Source organism: Varanus komodoensis, unplaced genomic scaffold (genome assembly GCF_004798865.1).
Source record: "Varanus komodoensis strain SLA01 unplaced genomic scaffold, ASM479886v1 scaffold46_1, whole genome shotgun sequence".
Taxonomy (NCBI): domain Eukaryota; kingdom Metazoa; phylum Chordata; class Lepidosauria; order Squamata; family Varanidae; genus Varanus; species Varanus komodoensis.
The window spans coordinates 961,641-984,240 of record NW_025336043.1 but is presented as its reverse complement, the minus strand read 5'-3'; the positions used below and the strand labels follow the sequence as shown (position 1 = coordinate 984,240).

The 22,600-nt window shown below is 61.1% G+C and overlaps 1 protein-coding gene across 10 annotated transcripts in view; it reads right to left on the bottom strand.

The window, feature by feature from the left end:
• TLE3 (TLE family member 3, transcriptional corepressor) overlaps positions 1 to 22,600 on the bottom strand; it is a 66,884-nt gene that overhangs the window by 25,792 nt on the left and 18,492 nt on the right. For 2 of the 10 annotated variants that reach the window (XM_044444878.1, XM_044444877.1), the window contains exons 7-21: positions 20,953 to 21,157; positions 20,308 to 20,324; positions 17,011 to 17,130; positions 16,669 to 16,719; positions 16,262 to 16,414; positions 15,447 to 15,579; positions 15,012 to 15,202; positions 14,204 to 14,280; positions 13,444 to 13,693; positions 12,555 to 12,802; positions 12,120 to 12,267; positions 11,545 to 11,695; positions 11,323 to 11,399; positions 10,723 to 10,818; positions 210 to 388 (exon numbers count right to left, since the gene is read on the bottom strand). In XM_044444878.1, the coding sequence (XP_044300813.1) occupies positions 218 to 388; positions 10,723 to 10,818; positions 11,323 to 11,399; positions 11,545 to 11,695; positions 12,120 to 12,267; positions 12,555 to 12,802; positions 13,444 to 13,693; positions 14,204 to 14,280; positions 15,012 to 15,202; positions 15,447 to 15,579; positions 16,262 to 16,414; positions 16,669 to 16,719; positions 17,011 to 17,130; positions 20,308 to 20,324; positions 20,953 to 21,157 (2,088 nt within the window). In that variant the 3' untranslated portion in view covers positions 210 to 217. Of the gene's footprint in view, positions 1 to 209; positions 389 to 9,471; positions 10,819 to 11,322; positions 11,400 to 11,544; positions 11,696 to 12,119; positions 12,268 to 12,554; positions 12,803 to 13,443; positions 13,694 to 14,203; positions 14,281 to 15,011; positions 15,203 to 15,446; positions 15,580 to 16,261; positions 16,415 to 16,668; positions 16,720 to 17,010; positions 17,131 to 20,307; positions 20,325 to 20,952; positions 21,158 to 22,600 lie in introns of those variants that run through there. The other 8 variants (XM_044444879.1, XM_044444880.1, XM_044444882.1 and 5 more) reach the window with 8 other exon arrangements.

The window sequence follows — 22,600 nt, the reverse complement described above, 5'->3', positions numbered from 1 at the left end:
TATAATAGAAAGTTAACTTTCTAAGAGCTCTGCAGCTTTTCATACAAGCATGACTTTGACTGGATAAAGGGGACTGCCATCATTGAAATACGTTATCTGCACTTCTCCATTTGGACTGACATTTCTCTTGCAGCATGTGAATATTTTTTAAAAGGCCTGCTGGGGTGGAGGAAACGAGAGGATCATCAAAATCAAAACAGGATTCATACCTTTGATTTCAAACAGTGGCTATTTTTGTCCTTGGCTCTGAGAAAGACTGGCCAGTTGAGAGTGCCAGGCATATATCCCGAAAGTTCTTGCTTGCATCCCCATACCAACGGCTCGAGAATCCGGAACAATGTCTCCCCACACCCATCTCCACGGCTTCAGCACCTCCCAGAATTTTGCACTGGAAAACCAGAAAAAAGATGCAAGTTCATACTCCCAGCTGTACAGAAATGTAGTTTCCACAGCACATTCTCTTCCTTTGCAGGGCCACTGCAGATTAAGAAATCCCTGCCCCACACGGCCCTTGCCTGCTGAGGAAGTGGAGGGGCTGCAACAGCACGCTGGAATGGGGGGGGGGCTGGGGGCTGCCCCCGCCAGGTTCAGCCGCCAGCTGACAAGCACGGGGGGGGGGGGGGCAGGTTGGGGCAGAATCAGGCCGCTCGACGGTGTCCCTGGAAGTCCTGGAAATGAGCCGATGGGGCGGTGGGGACACAGGGCAGTTTCCACGGGGCCCGTGACCCGCTGGGTCCCAAGACAGGCGGCTTGCGTCCTGCACCCACCGGAAGCACCGAGGAGCAGGACTGGAGGGGTGGAGGGAGGGCCGCTCCTTCCGCCCAAATTGCTTTGTCGGTTGCTGCTGTCTGGTCATTGCCCCCCAGCCCCAGGCTGCAGGGCTCTGGACTTTGGCCCCGAGGTCCTGCTCTTGTGGCACCCGGCAGTGTGGGACAGGACAGGACAGGACAGGACAGGACAGGACAGGACAGGACAGGACAGGAGGGGGGTGTCCCCATTGGCCACAGGCAGGATGGGATTTCCCTCCTCGGCGTCCGAACTCAGACCCCCAAGCCCCTCTCCGAGCTCCCATGGCTGCCTCATCCCCAGCACCTGGGTGTGTGGAGTGGGGAAGGGTCCAGATGTGAAGGACCCATGTTCCTTATCATGCCCCAACACAGGCAAGGTCTTTGGGCTGGTTAAATCATCTCCTTCCCTTTGCATGGCAGGGAAACGTCAGGAGGCGGCGAAAGGGCGCAAACCCTTGTAGATGGTGCGAGGGCGCAGACCTGTTCTCCCCTGCAGGGGGGGCAGCATGCGCTCCAATGGGGTGGAGCTCAGAGAACCAAGGTTCAGTTTGGATGCCAGGAAGCACTTCCTGGCAGTTAGGACCCCGAGGGTGTGGGGTGGGCTTCCACGGGAGGCGGTTGAGGCCCCATCGGTGCGGGTGTTCAAGGAGAGGCTGGACGTGCACATGGTGGGCATGTGGTGAGCGGAGCTGGCTGGAGCCGGGGGTCAGACTAGATGGCCCGGGAGGCCCCTTCTGGCTCACTGTTTCTATGTTTCTAAACAGTGCTCCTGCGTGAATTCCAGTGAGGCCTCCTGGCAAGCACAGGAGTCAGCGCACTCCAACCCTGGCATTACCGGACGTGGCACTTGGATTGCTCTGCCAGGCCTGCTTGCCTTGGGCTAAACCATGGCGCACGATCCACGGACCCTCTGCAAATATCTCCTGATGAGCTGCACTTTCTGCTCTCCACTCTCCCAAGGCCAGACTCAGATAAGCCCAGTTGGCTCAGCCTGGCTGCGGAAACGCTCCGGGTCCCATCTTTTGCCAGGCTGGCCCCTCCTCATCCTTGGCCGCATCAAGCGGCCCACAGGGACTGGCCGCTGCCTCCCTCCACAGACCGTCTCAGGAGGAGGCCTGCGCGTCTGGCCCGCTTTTATCTTGCCTGAGGTATTTCATGTTCTGCTTTGACCTTCCCCAGCTTTGATCTTTATCTTTCTTTGAAGCTCTGTGTTTTAAGATACAGTACATATTGACTTTTTAAATTCCTTGTCCTGCCAGAGAACAAGTTGAAAAAAATGGGTGCCTTCCCCATAATCAGGAATTAGTTATAAATAATCCAGGCATTGCAAAGGTGGCAGTAACTTGCTTTGGCAGTATCCTCAAGGTCGCAGCAAATGCTAGAAGAAAGGGGACTTCACGGGAGTCCGAGCTGCTTGCAAAACACGCAGCTTTGCAGTTTTCAGCTTTGATTACTGAGAATACTGGTGGCATTGTTTAGGAAAGTAATGCAAACAGCAATGAGCGATCGTACGGCAATGCCAAATACTACTACACAACCATATCAGCGTAAGGTTTGTCGGCTGGAATTCTGGTTCTCAAGAATGACAACCTCCAATTTTAAAGAATTCAGACTTTGAAGTTGGGAGTTTTTGGCTCACATATTGAAAATGTGGCCAAGTGTTGAATGTGAACGTTATAACATTTCTGCTACAAGAAATGTGTGGAATGCGCACACCCACCAGCCAAGCCAGCACCTATTTTGTTTGGACACAGAGTTATTTCTGAAAGCTGAAATTAAACATGGATGGTGTTTACTTCCGTATGAAGCTTTCTTCATTTTTAGGGTACAAGACGTATTCTTAATTCTCTCTAAATGCTTGCGACTACTCTAAAAACTCCGAGAAACACGCAACATAGAATTATTTATTCAGCATTAATGCAATAAAAAGGATCTGGAAAGATCAGAGTGCTTTGTAAGTCCGCTTCTGATTTGTATGTTTTATCTCAGACTATTGCCCTACATTTTGCCGCTCCTCTGGAAACAAGCTATCCATTTGGATACAGCCCGCTCTGAAGGGCAGCTGTGCTTCTGCATCCACTGTTCAAAAATTTGCCTTAAATGGCAGGACTTGCCTGGTTGCCCTCCCACACCCTTATCCAAAAGCCCTCCGTGAAAGTATCAAAAAGCAATATTCTTTTTTTAAACACAGAAAAAGAACATTGGGAAACGGTGTTGAAATAACAACGTGGGAACAATTTTACTTTCCCCAAATTTAACAATTATTTTGAGGGAAATGGATAGGCTAATTTGGTTTCCCATCAGCACAAAAGCTGAAATGTTAAACGAGGCGTAAAGCAGCCAGCCAGCCAGATTCCCCCTGGTAGGATGGAGGCTCATTTTCCCCTGACAAAAATGATCCACCTGCCCTCCTGGGCACACGCCCAGCACCCCCCCACACACACTGCAAGTGGGGAGCTCCTGATCTGGCCTGGTTGTGGGAATGGGCCCAGTGGCCACTGGAAGTCACTTCGCTCCCCTAAAGCACAGTGAAACCCTCGTCCTCCCTCACCCCCCATCCTGGGCTAAAGCAACTGGGGGGCCGTGCGAGGCCCACACTTAATCGCATCTGATCATGAGAAACAAAACCTTGTCCCCCTTTTTACCTACACCACGAATGCAGAACATGGCTGAAATTTTAACATCGATAAAAAGAAGGTTACTGCATTTCTATCCTTTAATAAGTTTACAAAAGTATGAAATGAAGGAAAAGGTTCACACAGAACGCTGAAGGGGAATCCCAGCGATGTTATAACATTACACCATATACAAAGTCAGCACTTTCGCTGGAGTCTTTTTGGATGCAAGCGTATCAATTATATCATTAAAATCAGTAAGTTGCATTTTATTATTTTCTGTGCAGGGAATGCTTAGATCAGACAACCGATCTTGGGACATGGCTAACCTTGGATCTTTCTTTATCCTTTTCTGCCTAGAAAATAATCTTTGACCGAGGTACACCCCTGATTTCTTATGATCAGAAATGAAATAAAATTAATGGTGATTTTTAAAAAATTGGCAGGAGGCCAAGACCTCCTCGAGTATGAGGCCCCAGGCTGCAGCTGCCTTAGGCTGTGTATAAATCCCCCCCACCCGCCACCCCACCCCCCGTGGCAAAGCAAACCAAGCCGTGCCCAGCACAGCCTCTGCTCAGCCTCTGCGTGGCCCCGGCTTGCCAGGCGTGTCCTCGGAAACGCAGGCAGCCCAGGGGCAGGCGCTGTGCCGCTTGTAATGACACGGCCGAGGGGTGGGAGCCTGGCGAAGGCCAAGGGTGCCGGGGACGGGGGACGAAGGGCCCTGCCAGCTGACATGGGGTCCCCCGGGGGGGCCTTCGCCTCTGCTGGCGCCCCAGTCGGGCGCCTTCCAGGCACCAAGCAGCCGCTGCTCCCCGGGGCGTTTGGAGCCACCCGCCACCCCTGCTCCTCCGTGCGGGCAGTTTTGTGCTCCTGCTCCTCCCGCCCTGCTCTGTGCGCTGGCTTTGCACTCGCAGTGCGGAAGGGCACTCGCCACGGCACGGAGACCGAATGAAGCCGGGAGGGTGGTTCTCCCAGCCCAAACCATTCCAGGCTGGGGAGCACGCGTGCCTCGTCGCAGCGGAGGAAACCCCCGCCCTCCCAGAATGTGCACAGCGAGGGCAGGCTAGGAGGAAGCACTATCCCCGCGTCACTGATCTTGGGATGAATGGATGCATTTCACACACACACACACACACACACACTTTATTCCCATGGGCAACCCCTCCCTACTTGCACCCCACAATGGTGCCCTCCGGGAGAAACTACACCACTTGGCTCAAGTCCGCTGGAAGGAAATCCTTCCCGTGTATTTTCTCCCGGCGGAAGATGCCTCAGAGCAAACGTGGATCAGGATCTAGTGGAACACAAGCAGCCCATGTGATCCAGTGCCATCTGGCAGGACAACATGGCGAAAGCCAGACACCGCAAGAACAGCTTCAGAGCCACGGCGGGACCCCAGTGGCACCAGGAAACCTGCTGCAGGTCTGGCTGCCCAGGTGCCCCCTAGAGATGCCAATGGCCGCTGTCCTGACGCCTTCCTTTTGTGCGTCTCAATCCCTTCCACCCTTTCCCCCCCGCTCTCACCTGCCTCCAGCAAACTGCCCAGCAAACAGATCCCTCCCCCACCCCCCGCACCCACTCCAAACTGTGTACAGAACTAACAGGCCGTGAAGCATCTTGCGCAGCTTTGCGGTCCCTCCGGGGCTACCGACGTGCCGCATGAATCTCTCTCTGCCTGACCAAAGTGTGCATTTTCTTTGGACCGGGCACCCCGGCAGAGCCGCGCTCGCCATTTCGACACACGCAATGCAGCCCATCACATGGCTTTCTCCAACATGGCTCTGTCCAGATGCTTAGGACTACGGCTCCAATCTGCCCCAGCCAGCCTGGCCAATGGTCAGGGATGCGGGCAATTCTGGCCCAAAGCACCGGGTAGGTGCCGGGCCGGGCCGGCTGCTGTGGGGGCTTCCAGGCCGGCAGCGGTGGAAGAGCAAAGGAAGTGCGAATGCTTCCTGGTCGAGATCGCATGCCGGGGGGAGGGCAGCTCTGCCCCCTCCCTAACCCAGCATGCCGAGAACGGGACCGAGGGGACCCCTTGCAGGGCCAGGGGCTCCTCCCTGTGCTCTTTGCCTCCCCAGGAGGCCAACGGGGGGGGGGGCGAGGATCCTCTTGATGGCCAACCGAGCGCGATGGCGGGGGCACTGCCGAGAAATTTCCCTGCCATCGCCGCGACGGCAACACTCCATCGCTCATTATAACTCAATTATAGTAATTAAAGCTGGTGGGATTCAGCAGCGGAACAGATGACAGGAGGGGTAGGCCAACAAAATTTTACACTCCGTGTCACCAGCTAGAGGGAACAGCCGCTGACGGCATCCTCCAGGCTGCCTCCCGCCATCTGTCGCGGGGCTGCGGTGCGGGGAGGGGGCAGGCGAGGGGCACAGTGGCTGTCGCGGGCGGGCGGGCGGGCGGCTGGCAGCGGGGGCACGGGGGGCCTCCTGCAAGCCAGCTCCCCCGGGAAAGGCTGCCAGCCACATATGCCCACAGGCGGCAGGGAAAGCGCTAGCCTTCCAGCCTGTCCCCTCCCAATCTGCCCATCTTGATGCATTTGCTACGTGCCAGTGCCCCCCCACCCCGCTCTGGGGTTGGGGGCTCCACCCTGGCCCCCAGGACCCGAATGGCATCTGGGAATCCAACAGAGCCGATTCCAGATCTGGATGCAACGCTGCGGAAACGGCCGTCTCCACAATGTTGTTGCCCGGCCCTCTCTTTTCACAACACGCCTCTAGCCCACTGGATGGGAGGACAGCTTGGAGCCCGCTGGGCGCAACCTTGCAGGAAACGGGCAGCGGCTTGCCAAGGCACTCGGAGCCGCTTGCTGCCCAACAGCCGCTCTTGGAGTTCCTTCCAGTCCGGCTGCAGTCTGTCCCCCCTGAACCAAGGCGGCCTCCTGGGGTTGCGCGGGAGCCACTTCCATTCCCTGGCAGCAAACATTCTGGCTGCTTCCTTTTCGACACGGCCTTGCCCTCCGCTCCTGGGCTTCGCGCACACTGCGACTCGGTAATCATCGGTTGTTTGGGGAGCACAATCTACCAACTTTGCCCCTTCCAAACGCTTGTGCGGAGTCCCGTTGTCTTACAAGCCTCAACCTGGGCAGGCAGCTGCCGCTCACGGATGCTGGCTCGGGGCTCACGGATGCTGGCTCGGGGCCCAAAGCAGAGGCACACGCCAGCTTCTGAAGCCCCAGGCCAGGAGCAGGACCGGGAGCTGTGCCACAGGCCTGGCACTGCCTGCCCTCGGGTGGGCTCGCCTCGCCGGCCACCAGTAGTCAAGCTGGGCCAGCCCATCTGCCGGCCTGCCTTCCGCATCATTCCTGCGTCACCTGTGCGCTTCCACTTTCACCTAACCGCTCGCAACGAACTGTTGGAAACGGGCTCGCTGAGGCACGGACATGACTGACTGGGCTTCGGAGAGCCATATGGCCAGCTAACGACCTGGGATGAGAGGCGCTGCCGCTCGGCTGCGCAGTGCCCTCCTCGTGCGCGTGCACATGGAAAGCATGTGATGGTCATTTTGATCTTTGGCTTCAGACAGGGTTGAACGAGTCTTCAGAATACAAATTATGCCTTTCAGCCAGAAGGAATGTTGCATGTCTCTTACGATAATACAGTTTAAAAAACATGAGACTCCTCGATTAAAAGACACTTGCTCTTTGGGAGGAAAGCGCTGGCAAATCTAGACAGCATACTAAAAAGCAGAGACATCACCCTGCCGACAAAAGAGCGTATAGTCAAGGCTATGTTTTTCCCAGTTGCAATGTATGGCTGTGAAAGCTGGACCATAAGGAAGGCTGAGCGCCAGAGAATTGAGGCCTTTGAATTGTGGTGCTGGAGGAGACTCTGCGAGTCCCTTGGACTGCAAGGTGATCAAACCGGTCAGTCCTAGAGGAGATCAACCCTGACTGCTCCTTAGAAGGCCAGATCCTGAAGATGAAACTCAAATGCTTTGGCCACCTAATGAGAAGGAAGGCCTCCCTGGAGAAGAGCCCAATGCTGGGAACAATAGATGGCAAAAGAAGGAGGGGAAGCCAGAGAAAGAGGTGGCTGGATGGAGTCACTGAGGCTGTCAGTGTGAGCTTAGGTGGACTCCAGGGGATGGTGGAGGACAGGAAGGCCTGGAGGAACTAGACTTCACAACTAACAACAACAACAACAACAAACATCCCCAATGCAGACCATTAAAAAATGGAAAAGATGCCTTGAATCACCCGTGAAGCAAATCGGACCTTGCCAAAACCCTCAGGACTTGCTCATCAAATGCACATTCATAAACTGAAACAAGGATGGCTATGCTTTGCCCCAGCCCACGCTGAGTTAAAGCGATACCACACACCCCAAGGTATCTGGGAGAGCTAAATGCACTCTTGATGATCCTTCGAAAGGCACACTACAAAGCAGCTGGTAGTCGGCATTTTCAAAAGCTGGAGCAAAGTCGCGGTGGAAATGCTCAGCCAATGCTTTGAAATTGTGCTGCAGGGAAGGTGGATTTCTGCAGACGGAATGCCTTGTGGCCCAGTCAGCACCTTTGGAAAGGCTGCAACTGGAACAAACCAGCCCTTAAAGGACAAACATTTCAGGCTGCTGGCAAGCACCCCCACACAGGCAAAGTACACTCTTCCAAGTCTATGAAACCCGGCACGAGTCCATCTCTGTTTCCCGATGGAACATCGGGAACGGGGGCCATCCCCCTCTCAAAGGTCTCGTGCCCACCCTCGGCTCGGCACGTCTTAAAGTCAGGCGGAAACGGGCCTTGAACCCTCCCCTGCCAGAGAGTTCCTGGAGGCGCGGCCCACCCCCTGGCTCTTGCCTTTCGCCTCACAGCAGGCTCTGCCACGCTCGACAGGTCACTGGAAAGACCCCCTGCGGAACGGCCCACATGTCCGCATCTCCGGCCAAGCATGCGCGGCTGGGCGGCTCTCATGTTTCGAGATCAGCTGGGCGGGTGGCAACGGAGCCAAGTCATGCATTTCTAATTTCCCCCTTCCCACTTTTCGGTCGCACGAGCCCAGGACTATTCGGAGACGGCTGCACACGTTTGGATGCGACACTGGGGAGAGGACGGGGTCACTTCGATCTGCTTTGGAGCGGGGAGAGCGCATGCGTGCCGACAGGCTGCAAGAACGGCAACAGGGGCACACCGCTTGGCTGCGGCCTCTGCCACGGCACGCCTTGCATCCTCGAAGGTCACTGGTGGCTTAACGGCAGGGGGCGGAGTCCACGGGGCACGTGCCCCCAAGCACAGCTGCCTCAAGACGGGGCCCAGCAGCATCCCAAATGACAGAAGGGAGCTGTGGCACAGGGGCACTCTGGGGCATCGCCCACCCCCTGCGCTCCTCCCTCGGCCCCCGCGCCAGCAGGAGCCCAGCTGGCAGCCGCAGCAAGCCATGGGGAAAGGAGGGGCATGGGGGGCTCTTGCTCCACCCCACATGCTCAGCAAATCCATGGGGGACAGAATTCCAAAGCAGAGCTCAGCTCTCACACTGCTTCTGGTGGCAGGGGAACAGCAGCAGAGAACAAGGCAGCGAGCCCGAGCCCACCCCACGGTGAGAGGAGACACGTGACACCTTCCTCGAAAAGACACATTGAGAAGATCTGGGGAGGATTCCGAGACTGGAACATTTTGGGTTGCTGCGGGGTCTCCCCGGCGCCCCGACCCCACAGACACAATCGCAACCCTGCAGACCGAGCGCCTGGAAAACTGGACCAACAGGGAACGCAGTTCCTGGTTCCCAGGCCATGGAGAAGGGGGTCTCCGTGCCTCGAGGAGCCTTCCAGAAACATGCCCTCCAAGCAGCCCTCCTGCCAGAGCTCAGTTCGCTGGCAGGTGGCCCCCAAGGTGAGAGGCCCTGCCGAGGCGCAGGAAGGAAAAATGCCCCCTTCCCCAGCCCTGCAGCTTCCCGGCAGCCTCCCCCCGCGCAGGGAGGAAATGCCAGCGTGCGTTTCAGGTCAAACCAGAGCCCCTCAACACCTGCCCTGGGGCACCCTCTCTGCCCCACTGCCGTTTCTGCCCAGAAATGCACCGCACCAAACCAAAGACACGGACAGGGAAAGAAGTCCTTCACTCCATCCTCCTTTATGCACTGACTTGGCTTTTAATAAAAACAGGTTGGTTTCTCACCTTTAAGCCATAGTTACTTTTTTACCAGATCAAAATCAAAAATTAAAAAATAATCCATAAAAAATGTGGTATAAAAATTCTCTTCCATATGCTACATTACAGGGCAAGATCTTCTGCTACACAAATACGTAGATTTCCCGAGTTTAAATTTTATTTACTCCTTTAGTACAAAAAAGCCAGAAGACGGGACTCCCTCCCTGCCCCCACCCCTTTTGCTTGCGCCAGCAGGCCGAAAGGGGGAGGACCGCCAAAGCGACACGAAACCCCCCGTGCTCTGCCCCCAGCCCTCACCGTACAGAAACGAGGTTGTTAGTAAACCTTAGAAAAAACCTGTATTTATAGGTTATCTTCTCTATTACTTTACTTTCATTGGAATTAAAAAAACCCCACACAAGTTTCTAGTATCTTTTGCTTGGCTCCCTGAGCGTATTGTTTAAAACGTTGCTTTCTTGACAGTCCTTCCTCTGCGTCTGGGGCACGATCCGAGGCCCATCCGGAGGCAGGCCCCGCGCTTGCTGCTGATGCACAAGTGCTGAAAAGAACCTAATAGGAGAACACGCATGTTCTACCGATGTCGTCGCCAGCGCTGCAGCATCCGTGGCCCCCGAAATCCAGTCCCTGCGGTGCGCAAGTCTCAGAGGAAACACATCAGACGATTCACATGTACAACAGGGAAACGGCTCCATGGGGGGCAGCTCTGCCCCATCTGGCAGGTCTTGCAGAGTATCTCCAAAGGAACGTGCGGAAGGGCGGAGGAAGGGCCACTGCTGGAACAAACCCCAAACCCCGGGGAATACGAAGGAAGATACACCGCGGGCACCGTGTGCCAGAAAACGCTCCCCACAGAACGCATCGAATATTTACAATTCCCACAAGTCTTACAGAGAAGCAAGAGTCACACATCTTGGTAAAAAGAAAATGGTGATGCCGCCAGGTGTGAGAACCGAGAAGTGAAAACCCAGCCCCATCTCAGCAGAGGCTCAGAAGATCCCTTACAGCTGGACCCAAGTCAGGGGTCCCAGTCCAGCAGGGCTATTCCGGGGTCACGGAGGAAGATCCACCCAGGTCACACATCTCCAGAGAGGGCGTGATGGAAGTGCCGGCCGCTCTCCGTGGGAGGTCCGCCCGCTGGGGTCTCAGGGCCGCCTTGCTGGCTCAGCCCCGTGAAACAGTCGCAGACGCATCCCCGGTCAATACATCACCTCGTAGACGGTGGCCTTCTTGTCCCCAGAGCCCGTCACAATGTACTTGTCGTCTGCCGAAATGTCACAGCTTAAGACAGAGGAGGATTCTTTCGACTGGGGAAGAAAGGAAACGGAGAGGCATTTCCATCCACTCCGGCAGGCACCTTCCTCCTCTTCTCCTACCCGGATATTTGCCAGAATGCGGCACACATACAGAAGAGGCCCGGCCGAGGGCAGGGACGGAGGCTTCTGCGGAGCATGTGGTGTCGCTTCCCTCTGGGAAGGGCCACGGTTGACGTCGGACCCCAGGCTGGGGGAGGGGACCAGTGCTACGGCCTCCAGTCCTCCGGACAACACTCCAGCCCGCCTCCCGCTCCCGGCAGGCTTCCCGGGTGCCCTTGTCCTGCCCCGGCCGAGGGGGCCGGCAGCCTCGGCCCCACCAGGAGGCTCAGTCGCGAGCGAAGGCCGTGCTCAGCCCACCCGGACACCGAGGAACCCGCCAGGGGAGGGCAGAGGATTCTGGGACTGCGGCGCGCGGGACGGCCGGCAGAGGCCGCAGCCGCGGGGGGGGGGGCGGTCCAGCCCCGCGAGGGCCCCTCCCTCCGCCACGCCGTGTACCTGGAAGATGCTTGCTCCGTACGGGGTCCTCCAGGCGTTGAGCAGATTGTCCTTCCCGGTGCTGACGAACCACTTCCCTGCCAGGCGAGGGAGGCGGAGGGTGAGCGCCCCACGCCGGGAGGGAGGCCGCGCCTGTGGCCGGGCCCTGTGCCGTGGCCGGGAGCCCCTCGGGTCGCGCCCCGGCGGGAGGGGGCGCCCCCACCCCGGCCGCCCGGCACTCACCGCAGTAGGCGAACTTGAGCGAGAGGACGCAGCTCTCGTGCAGGTGCAGCTGGTACTTGTCGGCCTTGCTGTGGTGCAGCACCTCCACGTTGCTGCTCTCCATGCCCACGGCCAGCCACTCGCCCGTGGGGCAGTAGCCCAGCGAGAAGATCTGCGGGCGGGACGGGAGAGCGGGGCGGCCTGCGGCCGGGGCCGGGGCAGCACCCGCAGCCCCCCGGGGGCAGCGCCACCGCACGGGCGGGGGCTCCAAGGCGCCCGGCCCAGGCAGGCGGCCCTGGGGGCGGAAAGGGGCAGCCCGCCCCCCCCCCGGCAGTTCTGCCAGCGCCGAAGCGCTCCCTGCCCGACTGTCCGGGGCAGGCCTCGGGGTCCCAGAGCGCACCGCCCAGCACCTCCCGCGAGCGAGCGGCCTGGGGGGGTCCCCGCACCTCCGGGCAGAGCGGCGATGCCAACCCCGGTGCCTTTGGAGCCGCCGCCGCTCCGGCTCCTCCCCGCCCCGGCCGGTCCCCCACTCCCTCCCTCCGTCCAGGGGCTGCGAGGCAGAGGGGAGGGGGCGGCCGGGCTGCCCCGGGACGCACCTGGGAGGTGAAGTCGTGCTGCTGCAGCTGCCTGCCTTCCCGCAGGTCCCAGGAGCGCACCGTGTTGTCCAGGCCGCCGGTCCAGAGCTTGGTGCCGTCGTGGGATATGTCGATGCAGCTGGCCCCATCCGTGTGGCCCTGGAACTGCCTGGAAGGGGCCGAGGGGAGAGCTCTCTCTCGCTTCCACTCCACTGGGGGGCCGGGGCAGCGCTGTCCCCCAACGCTGTGGGCCAAGGGCAGGCACGAGCGAGCGGGCGACGCGTTGAAGGAGGCTGGAAAGCCACGGCTTGCGGCCTCGTGCAGGCCTGGGCAGGCGCGCCTGGTGCACAAACCCCCGGTGCAGGACTGGGGCTGCTCTCGGGCCACGTGGCCCCTGCTGAAGGGCCAGCTCCCCCTGCTCGGCGCCCGGGGCGGGCAGAACGCGCGGCCACCCACCTGACCAGCGTCTGGTTGTGCAGGTCCCAGACGGCGATGTTGCCGTCGCTGCAGCAGGAGAAGCAGACCTTGGCGTCGGGGCTGATGGCCAGGGCGTAGCAGGCGGGCGCGGAGGAGGTCAGCTCGGCCTTGATCCGGGGCGTGGGCGAGGCCAGGTCCCAGATGGTGAGGGTGCTGGCCTCCCCGCCCACGATCAGGGTGCGGCCGTCCGGGAGCAGCTTGCACGAGCGGATGTAGTTGTCCCTGTTCTGGAGGCAGGAAGCCCGCCGTGACTCCGCCAGCCCTGCCCGCCCCCGGCCCGGCCCACCCGGGCCCCAAATCCCGGAGGGTTCGTTTGATCTCTGGCCCGCCCTCTCAGCCGCAAGTTTCCCTCCTGGGCTTCCACGTGGGCAGGGCGATCCCAGTTCACGGAAAGCAAGGGACGGGGGCTCCCCCTCACGCAGGCACGGCCTTGGGAACAAAGGGAACAAGAGGCCAGCGTGCTGGCCAGGCCGTGGGTGGAACCTGCCCAGGTCTCTGCCCCACTGGAAAAGAATCTAAGTCTTCCATTTCAGAACCTGGTCAAAACCTTTTGATTTCCCCAGCATTGCAAATGTTACTATTGCTTTAATGCTGATTTTCCGTATTATTATGATGCTGTGTCTTATTTATCTGTGTTACGCCACTGCCCTGAGATGCTATAAAGGGCAGGATACAAGCATTTTAAACAAACAAACAAAACGAACAGATTTTCTGCTGAGAGGGAGAACCATGGCGAGCTTTGGAGAGGAGCGTCAGCAGCAGGCGGCTCAGAGAGGCTGGCCGGCCGCTCAGGGTCAGGGGTGGTGGGCCCTGTGCCCGAACGCCGCGAGGGCCCTGCACCCACGCGCCCCACACGTCCCCCGCTTACCAAGCAATCCAGCTGTGAGATGGGACTTTTGGTGCCCGGCTGGCTGATGTCCCAGATCTTCACGCACCCCTTGCCGCCCGTGTAGACGTGCCGGGTCGGGTTGCTGATGGTCACGGCGCAGACCACCTCGCCGTGGCTCAGCGTGTTGATCTGGCGCGCGTGCCGGGGGATGCCCGGGCCGGCGAGGGCGTCGTGTGGGAACGGGACCGGCTGCATCTGCCCTTCGGCACCGACGTGGAAGGAGTACGCCCTAGGGCAGAGAAGGCCGCCGGGGCTGCTGGGCGGAGCAGGCGAGGGGCCGCTTCCCCAAAGCGAAGCCCAGCACCTCCGCCTCTGGGCCCTCCCCCCGGCCCGGCGGGCATCCCTCTGGCTCTGGCTCACGTTCTCCACCTGCCCCTGCCAGGATCCGGGAGCCAGAGTGCTGCCCTGTGGGGGCCCACGGCCGGCCCGCCACTGCCCCGCCGGGCCCTCCGGGCGCCCCTCCTACCCCCCCCATGGGCTTAGGGGGCATTCCGTGCCTGGGCTCAGAGCAGGCAGGCACAGAAAGGCGGGCAGCGTGCGCCTGGCATGGCGAGGCTGACGGGGAGGCTGGAAGCCACGCCGGCGTCTCGCCACGAATTCTACCTCGCTGGGGGTGCCGGCGGCAGTGCTTACGATGGTTCTCAGAGTAAGAGGACCCCAAAGAACCGCTGGCTCCCCGCCGCATCACCCAAGGCCGGGGGGCTTGTCCAAGAGGTGCTGCAAGCTGTGTGGGACTTACGGCTTGCTGCCAGGAATGGACGCCAGGCTGGTGGGCAGCACGGGGGCCCTCATGGGCGGATGGGGGTCGAACCCCACCTGGGGACAGGAGGAGAGCAGACGTGTCAGGCAGCGGCCACGGAGCAGAAATGAAGCCGTTTCAGAGGCTCCGGCCAAGGCAACTCTGCCCTTCCGGCGAATGGCTTGTGGGGAAAGGAGGCCCAGCCGGGGAAGGGGCCCTGCGCGAGGCCGAGCCCCCCGGCTCGCGGGGGAGGCGGCTGTCCCGTCACCTCCCGACACTTCTGTCCGACGAGCAGGTGTGGAGGGGCCAGCCAAACTCCCCGCAGGGGCTGACCCGGCTTGAAGCGGAGCAGCCCAGCACTCGCCTGCGGCCCTGCAGGCAAAGAACCAGCTCGGCTCCTTCTGTGCCAGGGCCAGGGACCCAGCCCATTGCGGAAGGGCGGCCAAAGGAGAGGCCGAAACGTGAGGCCCCAGTCGGGCCAGGAAGGCGGGCCCTGGGGCTTCCCGAGAAGAGCAGGGCTGCTCCTGGCCTCAAGAAACCCACAGCCAAGTGCAGACGAGGAGCCCTGACGCGGCAGCGGGACGGCCGGAGGGGCTGCTCCGCTCCCGTGTCTCCTCTCGCCCCACACGCAAGACGAGGGCCCTGCCGAGCCGGAAAGGTCAGCCTGCAACCAGCTGCCTGACTTCCGAGTCGTCGGGGACCCCAGGGAGCCCCCCGCCAGCTGCCGAGGAGGCATTCCTTCCCCGCACCCGCCGCCCGAAGGTCGGGGGAACCGCGCCAAGTAAGAGGAGCTAAAAGGTCTACGTACAGCTCCAAAGCTCACCATGGGAGACCGGCCGTAGGCGGCAGCGGCGGCGGCGGCCATCTGGGGAGGGATGTTGTGCAGGCTGGCATAGGCCCCGGGACTGGCGAGGGAGCCGTTCATCTCGTGGGGCCCCATCATGGTGAAAGGGGTGGCATACGAGCTGGCGATCGAGATCGGGGTCCGCAGGGCCGAGGCTGGGAAGGGAAGGGAAGGGCAAGCGGAAGGGAAGAGGACGCGGGTCGGTGCAGGGAAGCTTCCTCGGAGAGGCTCGCAACGGACGGGGCACGAGAAGCGGGGCTGCCCCACACCTGCCCGGGCTGCGCAGAGCTTCACGGGCAGAATCGCGCCTCTCCGGGCTGCGCTTGGTCTGGCCGCGAGCGGCACGCACGGCTCGCAGGGAGCTCTCCCGCAGGGAGCGCAGCGAGGGAAGCGACGTACCCAGAGGGTCCATTCCCGACGGCTTGCTGGGCACGGGCCGGAGGCCGGGGGTCGTGCTGGTCCCGGGCGTGGGCGCGTCATTCCGCGGCGTGGGTGTGTTGGATTTTAGACCCGGGGTAGAGGATTTATCGTTCTGCCACAAAACAAGATTCGGAGACAGTTTGGCCATTTTCAAATGCCACCACAGTAGGAACAAAAGCAACTGAGAACTTTCCATCGAAGGAGGAGATCCCGAGATTCACCTCCATCTAACATTTTAAAAGGTTCAAAAGTTTTAAATTCCAGCTGACAATTATTCTCTCCATTCCTGACATTTACAAAATGGAAAAAAATCTATGCGTCATGTGAACAAGTCAGAAATGTCAAAAAATAGTATTTAAAATGGGGACTGAGGAAAAGGGGGCCATGCTCGCTTTGGCCCTCTCAAATGCAACCAGGTCGCCAAGCACAGCAGGGCGAGGCGAATTCCCCGCAGCAAAAACTCCCTCTGCGGAGATGGAAAGCCCACTCCTGCAGCCCCAGGCTGAGAAAGCGCCTTTGCCCGGCCAAAGCGGGCTCGGCGCAAGGAGGGCATTCCGGATCGCCGCCGACACGCCAAACAGAAGCAGCCGGCCCGCCCTCTTTCCTGGGTCTTGACGGGCACACCCGCATGAGTCGCAGGGAGACCCACATCAGCTGCAGTCCCGCAGGAGGCTGCTCCGTGCTTTCGCCTGCAAGAAGGCGCCTTTCAAGCGCACTGCCGAACTCTGCTGCCCACCCGGTTCCCAAGGAGGCAGGGGTGATGCCTTTTTCCGGCCGCGGCCGCCGCCACTTACGTGGACCGGGTCTTTCGTCTTGGAGGAGGGAGTGCTGCTGGAGGATGCGACCGAGGCAGGGCTGTTCGGAGCATCCTTCCTCAGGCCCCGGCCTTTGTCCAGCCCGTTCTCTGGAGGCGAGTGAGCGGGGCTCGCTCGGGGAGTGGCAGGGTCCTTGGGGGCAGGAGAAGGCTGTCGTGCTGGCGCCCGTTGCCCCCGTGCACCACCCAAATCCTGACCCGCTGAGGCCACGACCTCCCGCCCAAGACCACGGGAAGCCGAAATCCCAGGGAGAAGACCCGCCTGCTGCAGATGGGACCATTGAGAGGAGGCAGGGAGTCTCCTGCCTGCCGGGCAAGACCTTCCGTGGGCTTCTTCAGGGTGGGGGGCCGGCTGCGAGGGGCAGGCCAAGCACCTGCAGAGCCTACCTCGTTGGAGACGTCCACCACTAGGTCATCGCTCTTGTCACCGTCACTGTCCTGAAAAAGGAAGCCGTGGCTTTGCTACCTCCTGCCGCCCCACCGGGTGAGGGGGCCTCCCCTGCTGCTCTGGCAGCCCCCCAAGGCACTCCCTCCCCTCCGGGCCAGCTGCTCCGGCTCTTCCTCAGGTTCGCCCACGGACAAGCTCCGGCGTCCCACCACTGCTCAAGCGGAGCCCACACCGCAGCGGTGCACGGACACCTCGCACAGCCTTCCCAGGGGGCGCTCGGGCACCTGAACGTGGGCTTGCCTGCTGCCCGGCCCTGCCAGGCCCAGGGCCAGCAAACTTACGTATCGGCCCAGGCTGTCCTTCTCCTCGGCCTTCCGCTTCTTGGGGTCGATGCTGTACTCTGAGGAGCTTCTGTGCTTCTCGGGGGCTCTCAAGCTCTCCGACGGGGAGATGGGATTATTCTGGAAGAGCAGGGGGAGTGGAGCTCAGAAGGAAAGCGCTGGGCTTGCGGGCAGGAGGGATGCCCTCCCTGCAGCTGCTCAGCCCCGGGACCACGCGAGCACGTGCCTCTGGGCCAGGTGGCCCGCCCAGGCCAGCAGAAAAGGGCGGCAGCCATCGAGGCCAGGCTGCCTCTGGGCCAGGTGGCCCGCTCAGGCCAGCGGCCAAGTATGCCTCCCCCGGGAAGGCGTGCCCAGATCCTTCTCGCGCACACGCCACCCACTGGTGCCACAGGGGTCGGAGGCCCCTCTGGGCTGCTTCTGGCCCCTGGCAGCCAGCCAGGGGCCCCGGGGAGCCCACGGCAGAGGCGAGGCTCCCCAGCAAGGGCGTGCACAGGCAGGCCACCTCCATGCTGTGGGGGGGGGCACACATGCATGTGTGCACGGGTCTGGTGGGCGGGGGGGCAGCTCGGGCAGCTCCCGCGTGGGCTCGGCTGTCTCTCGGGCAAGGGGGCTGCGAAAACGAAGGCGCCGTGGAGCCGGCCATTCTTCCCACGCTCAACGCGACGCGGAACGATTCACGCGCGGCGCGTGCCGGGAGGGATTCCCACAGGGCAGCTCCCCCCGTGGGACAAACGCCGTCCCGCCGCCTCTGGAGGAGACTCTGCCTGGGCAAAGCAGCCCCTCTTGCTCCCCCACCTCAAGCAAGATGGACCCCCCCCCCCCCCCCCCGGGGGGGGGCGCGGCGGGGGCCGCGTGCTCCGCCCGGGGGGGGGGCTGCGGGTCAGCATGGGCTCCCCCCGGACTGGCTCTGCTCCGCGGCCACGGGGCAGCGGAGGAGCCGGCACCGAGGGCTGCACCTGGCGGGCGTGTGGCTTGTGCCTTCTTGCAAGCGGTCCTGGCAGCGACTGGGCACCACAAAGGCCCGGTCGTTACGCGGAGACACCAGAACGCGGGGAGAAGAGAGGAAAAGCCACGGATATGGGAACGGGTGTCGGGAGGAGGAAGGACAACATTCCTCTCCACGGAGCCTTGGGAAAGAGCAGCGGTGAGGTTAAATTTTAAGACCACAAGCTACGGGGAAGCTTCAGTAGCCCATTATGGCTACCTGTGGCCATAAGAGGCTATTTCTTCTATTTCAGGGTGAAACCAAGTTTCCTCCAGGACAGGGGTCCTCAAAAATTTTCAGCAGGGGGCCAGTTGAAAGGTGCCGGGGGTGAGCGCGGGCCAGCTAGGCAGTGCCGGCGGGGGGGGGGGGGGGCGCAGGCGGAGACTGTTTTCTCCGAGCGAGGCCAAAACGACCTCTGCACGAGCGAGCCGTCGGGTGTGGCGAGTCCAAAACCTCCGAGGCGGGCCAGATTCAGCCCGCGGGCTGCGGTTTGAGGACCCAGGCTGCAGGGTGTCTGAGACCGCAACAGGGTTCTCACAACCGGATGAGCCACGCTGCCGGGGCACGTTTGTCCACACCGCTTCTGCCCAAGGAACCATCAAGCTGCGCCAACGGCACCGTGGTTTCCGTCCGTCCCCATGCCCGAAATTCAGCTCCAAAGAGCATCACTCCCGGCATGCACAGAGAGGCCAAGCGGCTGGAGCAGCTTCGGGAACTGCTGCTCTTCCCAGAGGACTCTATGGCAGCTGCCCGTCAGGAAACTGCAATCTGGGGTTCAGCCAACACAACAAGCCACGGTGGTGTGGAGAAAGTATAAAGCAAACCACTGTTTCTTATCACGGTTTCCGAAGGCAAAGCTTACCATGGTGAAATACCACAGCTGGGTTTAGATAAGGCAAGAGACCAACAGTGAGAAAAAACCAAGCCTGGCAGGGGGCTGGACCCCCCGCCCAAGCCCTGCAGCCTATGGTTCCAGCAGCGGCGACTGCAGGCCACAGCCCACCTTTCAGCAGGGGGCCAGCTGGCACAGCCGGGGAGCCCCGGAGCAGCAACGCAGGTGGCAGCGGCAGTGCGATCGACCTGGGGCAGCCGGGTGGGAAGGTGGAGCCACACCCTGCAGCAAGCGAGCGCCCAGGCCGGGGGCCGGGCCGGCCCCGCAGGCCTGCTTGCGCGGTCTGGCCACGGCGCGGAGAAGGGGGAGTCCTGCCGGGCCTCCCAAGCCCAGCTCTGTCCACATGTGCACCCCGAGATGCATCCCCGGGTGGGGGCACGCCTGCCACTGGGGGTTGGGAGCCCCCTTCCAGGCCCAGGACTGCCCGGCTCACAGGTCCACTGCACTTGCCAGGCACGTGGTGGGGGCTCCTCACAGCTCCAGGGGCCGCAGCAAAGGGTGCCGACTCTTTTTCGCTGCAGAGTGTGCCCCTCGCCCCGCCTCCCGGCCCTCTGCTGAGGAAGAAGGGCCTTGCGCACCCCTCGGCTGCCCTTTCTCTCTTGCCGGAACAGGAGACGCCCCGCCGTCCGCGCTGCCTCAGCGTTCCCAACGAGCGGCTCGGCTCTTGCCAGCCCCCTTTCTTCTCAGCCACTCATGCTGAAAAGGCCCGCCTCTCCCTGAATCAGGCAGGCCTCCCGTAAACCCTCCGCTTCTGCAATAAATATGTCAGCGTCCTGCCGCGGCTCAGGAAACACGAGCGAAGCAACCGGGGCAAAAGCAGTAACAGGAGGCGGCAGCTGGCAGGGGCACCCCCGGAGGCCTGCCTGTGGCGCATGCTCTGAGACCCCCAGCCCCATGGATGCTTCCAGGGAGGGGCCGTGATCTCCCCCCGCCTTGCCCAGCACTGCCCAAGCTGGCTCCTGGGAGGCACATCGGCTCGCTCTGTGCGATGCCGCGCCCGCAGGGAGCAGCCTGGCTTTGCATGTGCCCCCCTTCGAAGAGGAACCTGCCCCCGAGCACAGCCTGGCCTTCCGAACCCACCCCGCGCGACGCAAGAAACCGCGTCATCCCCACGGACCAGGTGACCTGCGACCACAGACCAACTGCTGGGAACGAAGCCACTCTCTGCACCGCTGGAGGGCTCCCTCCTGTTTGCTCCTCAGCCGGCCGAGTGGCCAAAGGTGCGGAGAAGTCGGGTGCCCTGAGCTACGCGGGATCCAGACAAAGCGAGTGCTGGTTTTGTTTTTCAGTGTGGAAACCGGCTTGGTCAATAAAGTGGCGCTGGAATCCAGAACGCGGCTCGTAAAGGCAGAAAAAGAGCTCGGCAGCCAGCACGTAAAAAGAAGGCAGCAAAGCCAAAGGAAACAGAAGCGTGACTTACTGCGCTGGAGTCTCGGTCTTTCATTCGGGAATGAAGCCCAAGCCACAGAGGAGACGGCATCCACATGAAACGGGAAGGCGACGTGGAAACGGGCGGGAGGAAGGTAAACAAGAGAGACAATCTTAAAATAGAGCGTCAATCTCGCTGTGCCTTTGCACGCAGGGGATTTCTGGCTCGGCTTGATAAAAGCCCCACCGCCTTTGCCATCTTTTGCTCTCCAGAAGGAATCTTCGCCCAGAGAGCAGCTCCCTCTTTTTGGCAAAGAACCACACAGCAGAGCAAGCTGTGCCACAGGGAAAAACTGACGGAAAAACAAAGTGAAAACATGCAAAACTGTTACTATATTTCTGTCCACATCTCAGAGGAGATGGGCTTCCCTTTCAGCCGGTCTCCTTACAGAGGCCTCCAGAGCACTTCTCAGGCCACGCTGCGTTTCGTCGTTTGCTAGCAAAGGCCACGATCCGTGGGCCAGTGGCCTCCCCCTGGTCTCGGGACCGACTGAGCCAGAAACACCCAGTGAAGCATCGCTTCAATCAGGGTGAGCTTTTGGGGGCCTTTCCAAAGTGAACCCGCGCGGGCGCACGAGACTGAAGGCGCCAGAGAAGCGCCGCACGGGAGCGGAGGACGCTGCTGGTGCCGCCTCACCTCGGTGGTCCGAGTCGTGGTGGTTCTTCTCGTCCTTCACCATGAGGGGGCCCTGGCTGCCCAGGGCCCCCAGCGCCAGGAGGCCGGAGCTGCTCCCTGTGACAGGCGGGATCCCCGGTGGTGGCAGCCCAGACGGGTGCGGGGGCAGCTGGACCGGGGGGCCGTGGGAGGCATGTGAGAGGTGCTGAGCCTGGAGCTGCTGCTGCTGCAATAGAGGCAAGGGTGAGACGCTGCAGGGCTGCCCGGAGCACACAGCCGGGTGACCTTGCGGGAGGGACGGAGGGAATGGGGACTGGCAGCGGGGGCAGCGACTGCGCACAGCTTTTTCAGAGACACGACTGTGCAAACAGCAACCGCAACACAAGCACCATTGCTTTTAGGTGGGTTAAAAAATACAACTGTGATATGAAGCTCCGTGAGGTTTAACATTCTTGCCTCGACCAACAGTATTTAAAGAAGGCCAACGTTCTCAGACTGGGAATGGGAGAGTTCAGTGTCTCGACCCTGAGCCTGGTTTTAAGAGTTTGGACAGGACGTTCGCGTCGGTTGGAGTGCAAATTGCCCTTGGGCGCTGGGAAGCTCATCTTCCAGCTAAACGGAATTCTTAGGAGGAGGAGCGTAGGACTGCAGGGAAAACCTGTCAGCCCAGAGACGGAGCCTGACGGAAGGACTGAGGAGCAGCCATTTGGCTGCTCCATGGTATAGACCATAATATGCCAACAGGCCATTTGCAGAGTCATTCGAAAACTCCTGATGATGCAGCAGCAGCAGCAGCCGGAAATCAGCAATCTGTATGATGGAATCGTGTAGCCACAGCGGCCCGTCATTTTCCTTCTGTCCATGCTCAGGGGACAGCGTGGTGGTGTGCGGCCTGCAACATCCCTGATGGGCGGGCCTCCCAGCCTCTGTGGGGCCCTCCAGGGAAGGAGGGGCCCCCACCTCCCCAGGCTTGCTGTGCCGCGTCAACCGCCCTCCCCGTTCGGCGGCTCCAGTCCAGTCCGACGGCCCACCCCACCGGGCCGACTGGTCCTGCCCTCGGGGCGAGGGAGGCGGCTCTGCGGAAGCGCTGGGGCCCCCACCCACTATCCAGGCTTCCCTTCTCCGGACTCCCAGGTCCAGCTCTGCATGGATTTTGGCAGCTGCTTGCCCTCCTCCGGCGTAACCGCCTGAAAAGGCAGAACCCACCTGCAGGAGTGCAGGTGCCGGGGAGGGCGGCTCGCGGGGGCTTTGGTGCAGAGCCGGTGGGGGACATCGCTGTCCCTGAATACCTGGCCGAGCTTTCCGGGGGCCTCCGCTCGCTCAGCGGGCTGCCGCCGGAAAGCAGCACCTCCCATGAGGCCGATGTGGTGCAGCAGATGCTGCTGAGGCGGGAGGCCACGAGGACGGACGGAGAGCGCGCACTTTGGGGCGCGGCGCGGTTCTGACTGGATTATGCACATCGCACTCTGGCATTGTTAACAGATGTAACAGTTTGCCACTTGAAGTTCGCCATAACATTAAATTTAGGCACATCTTGTGGTCATTCCCAGACCCACGACCTGCATTCGGGAGCCTGTTCCAGAGGCCGGAAGCAACACAGGCCCGGGGGGGGGGGGGGGGGGGGGGGGGGCAGGGGGGGCCGCACCCCCCCCCGCCAGGGGGGGGGGGG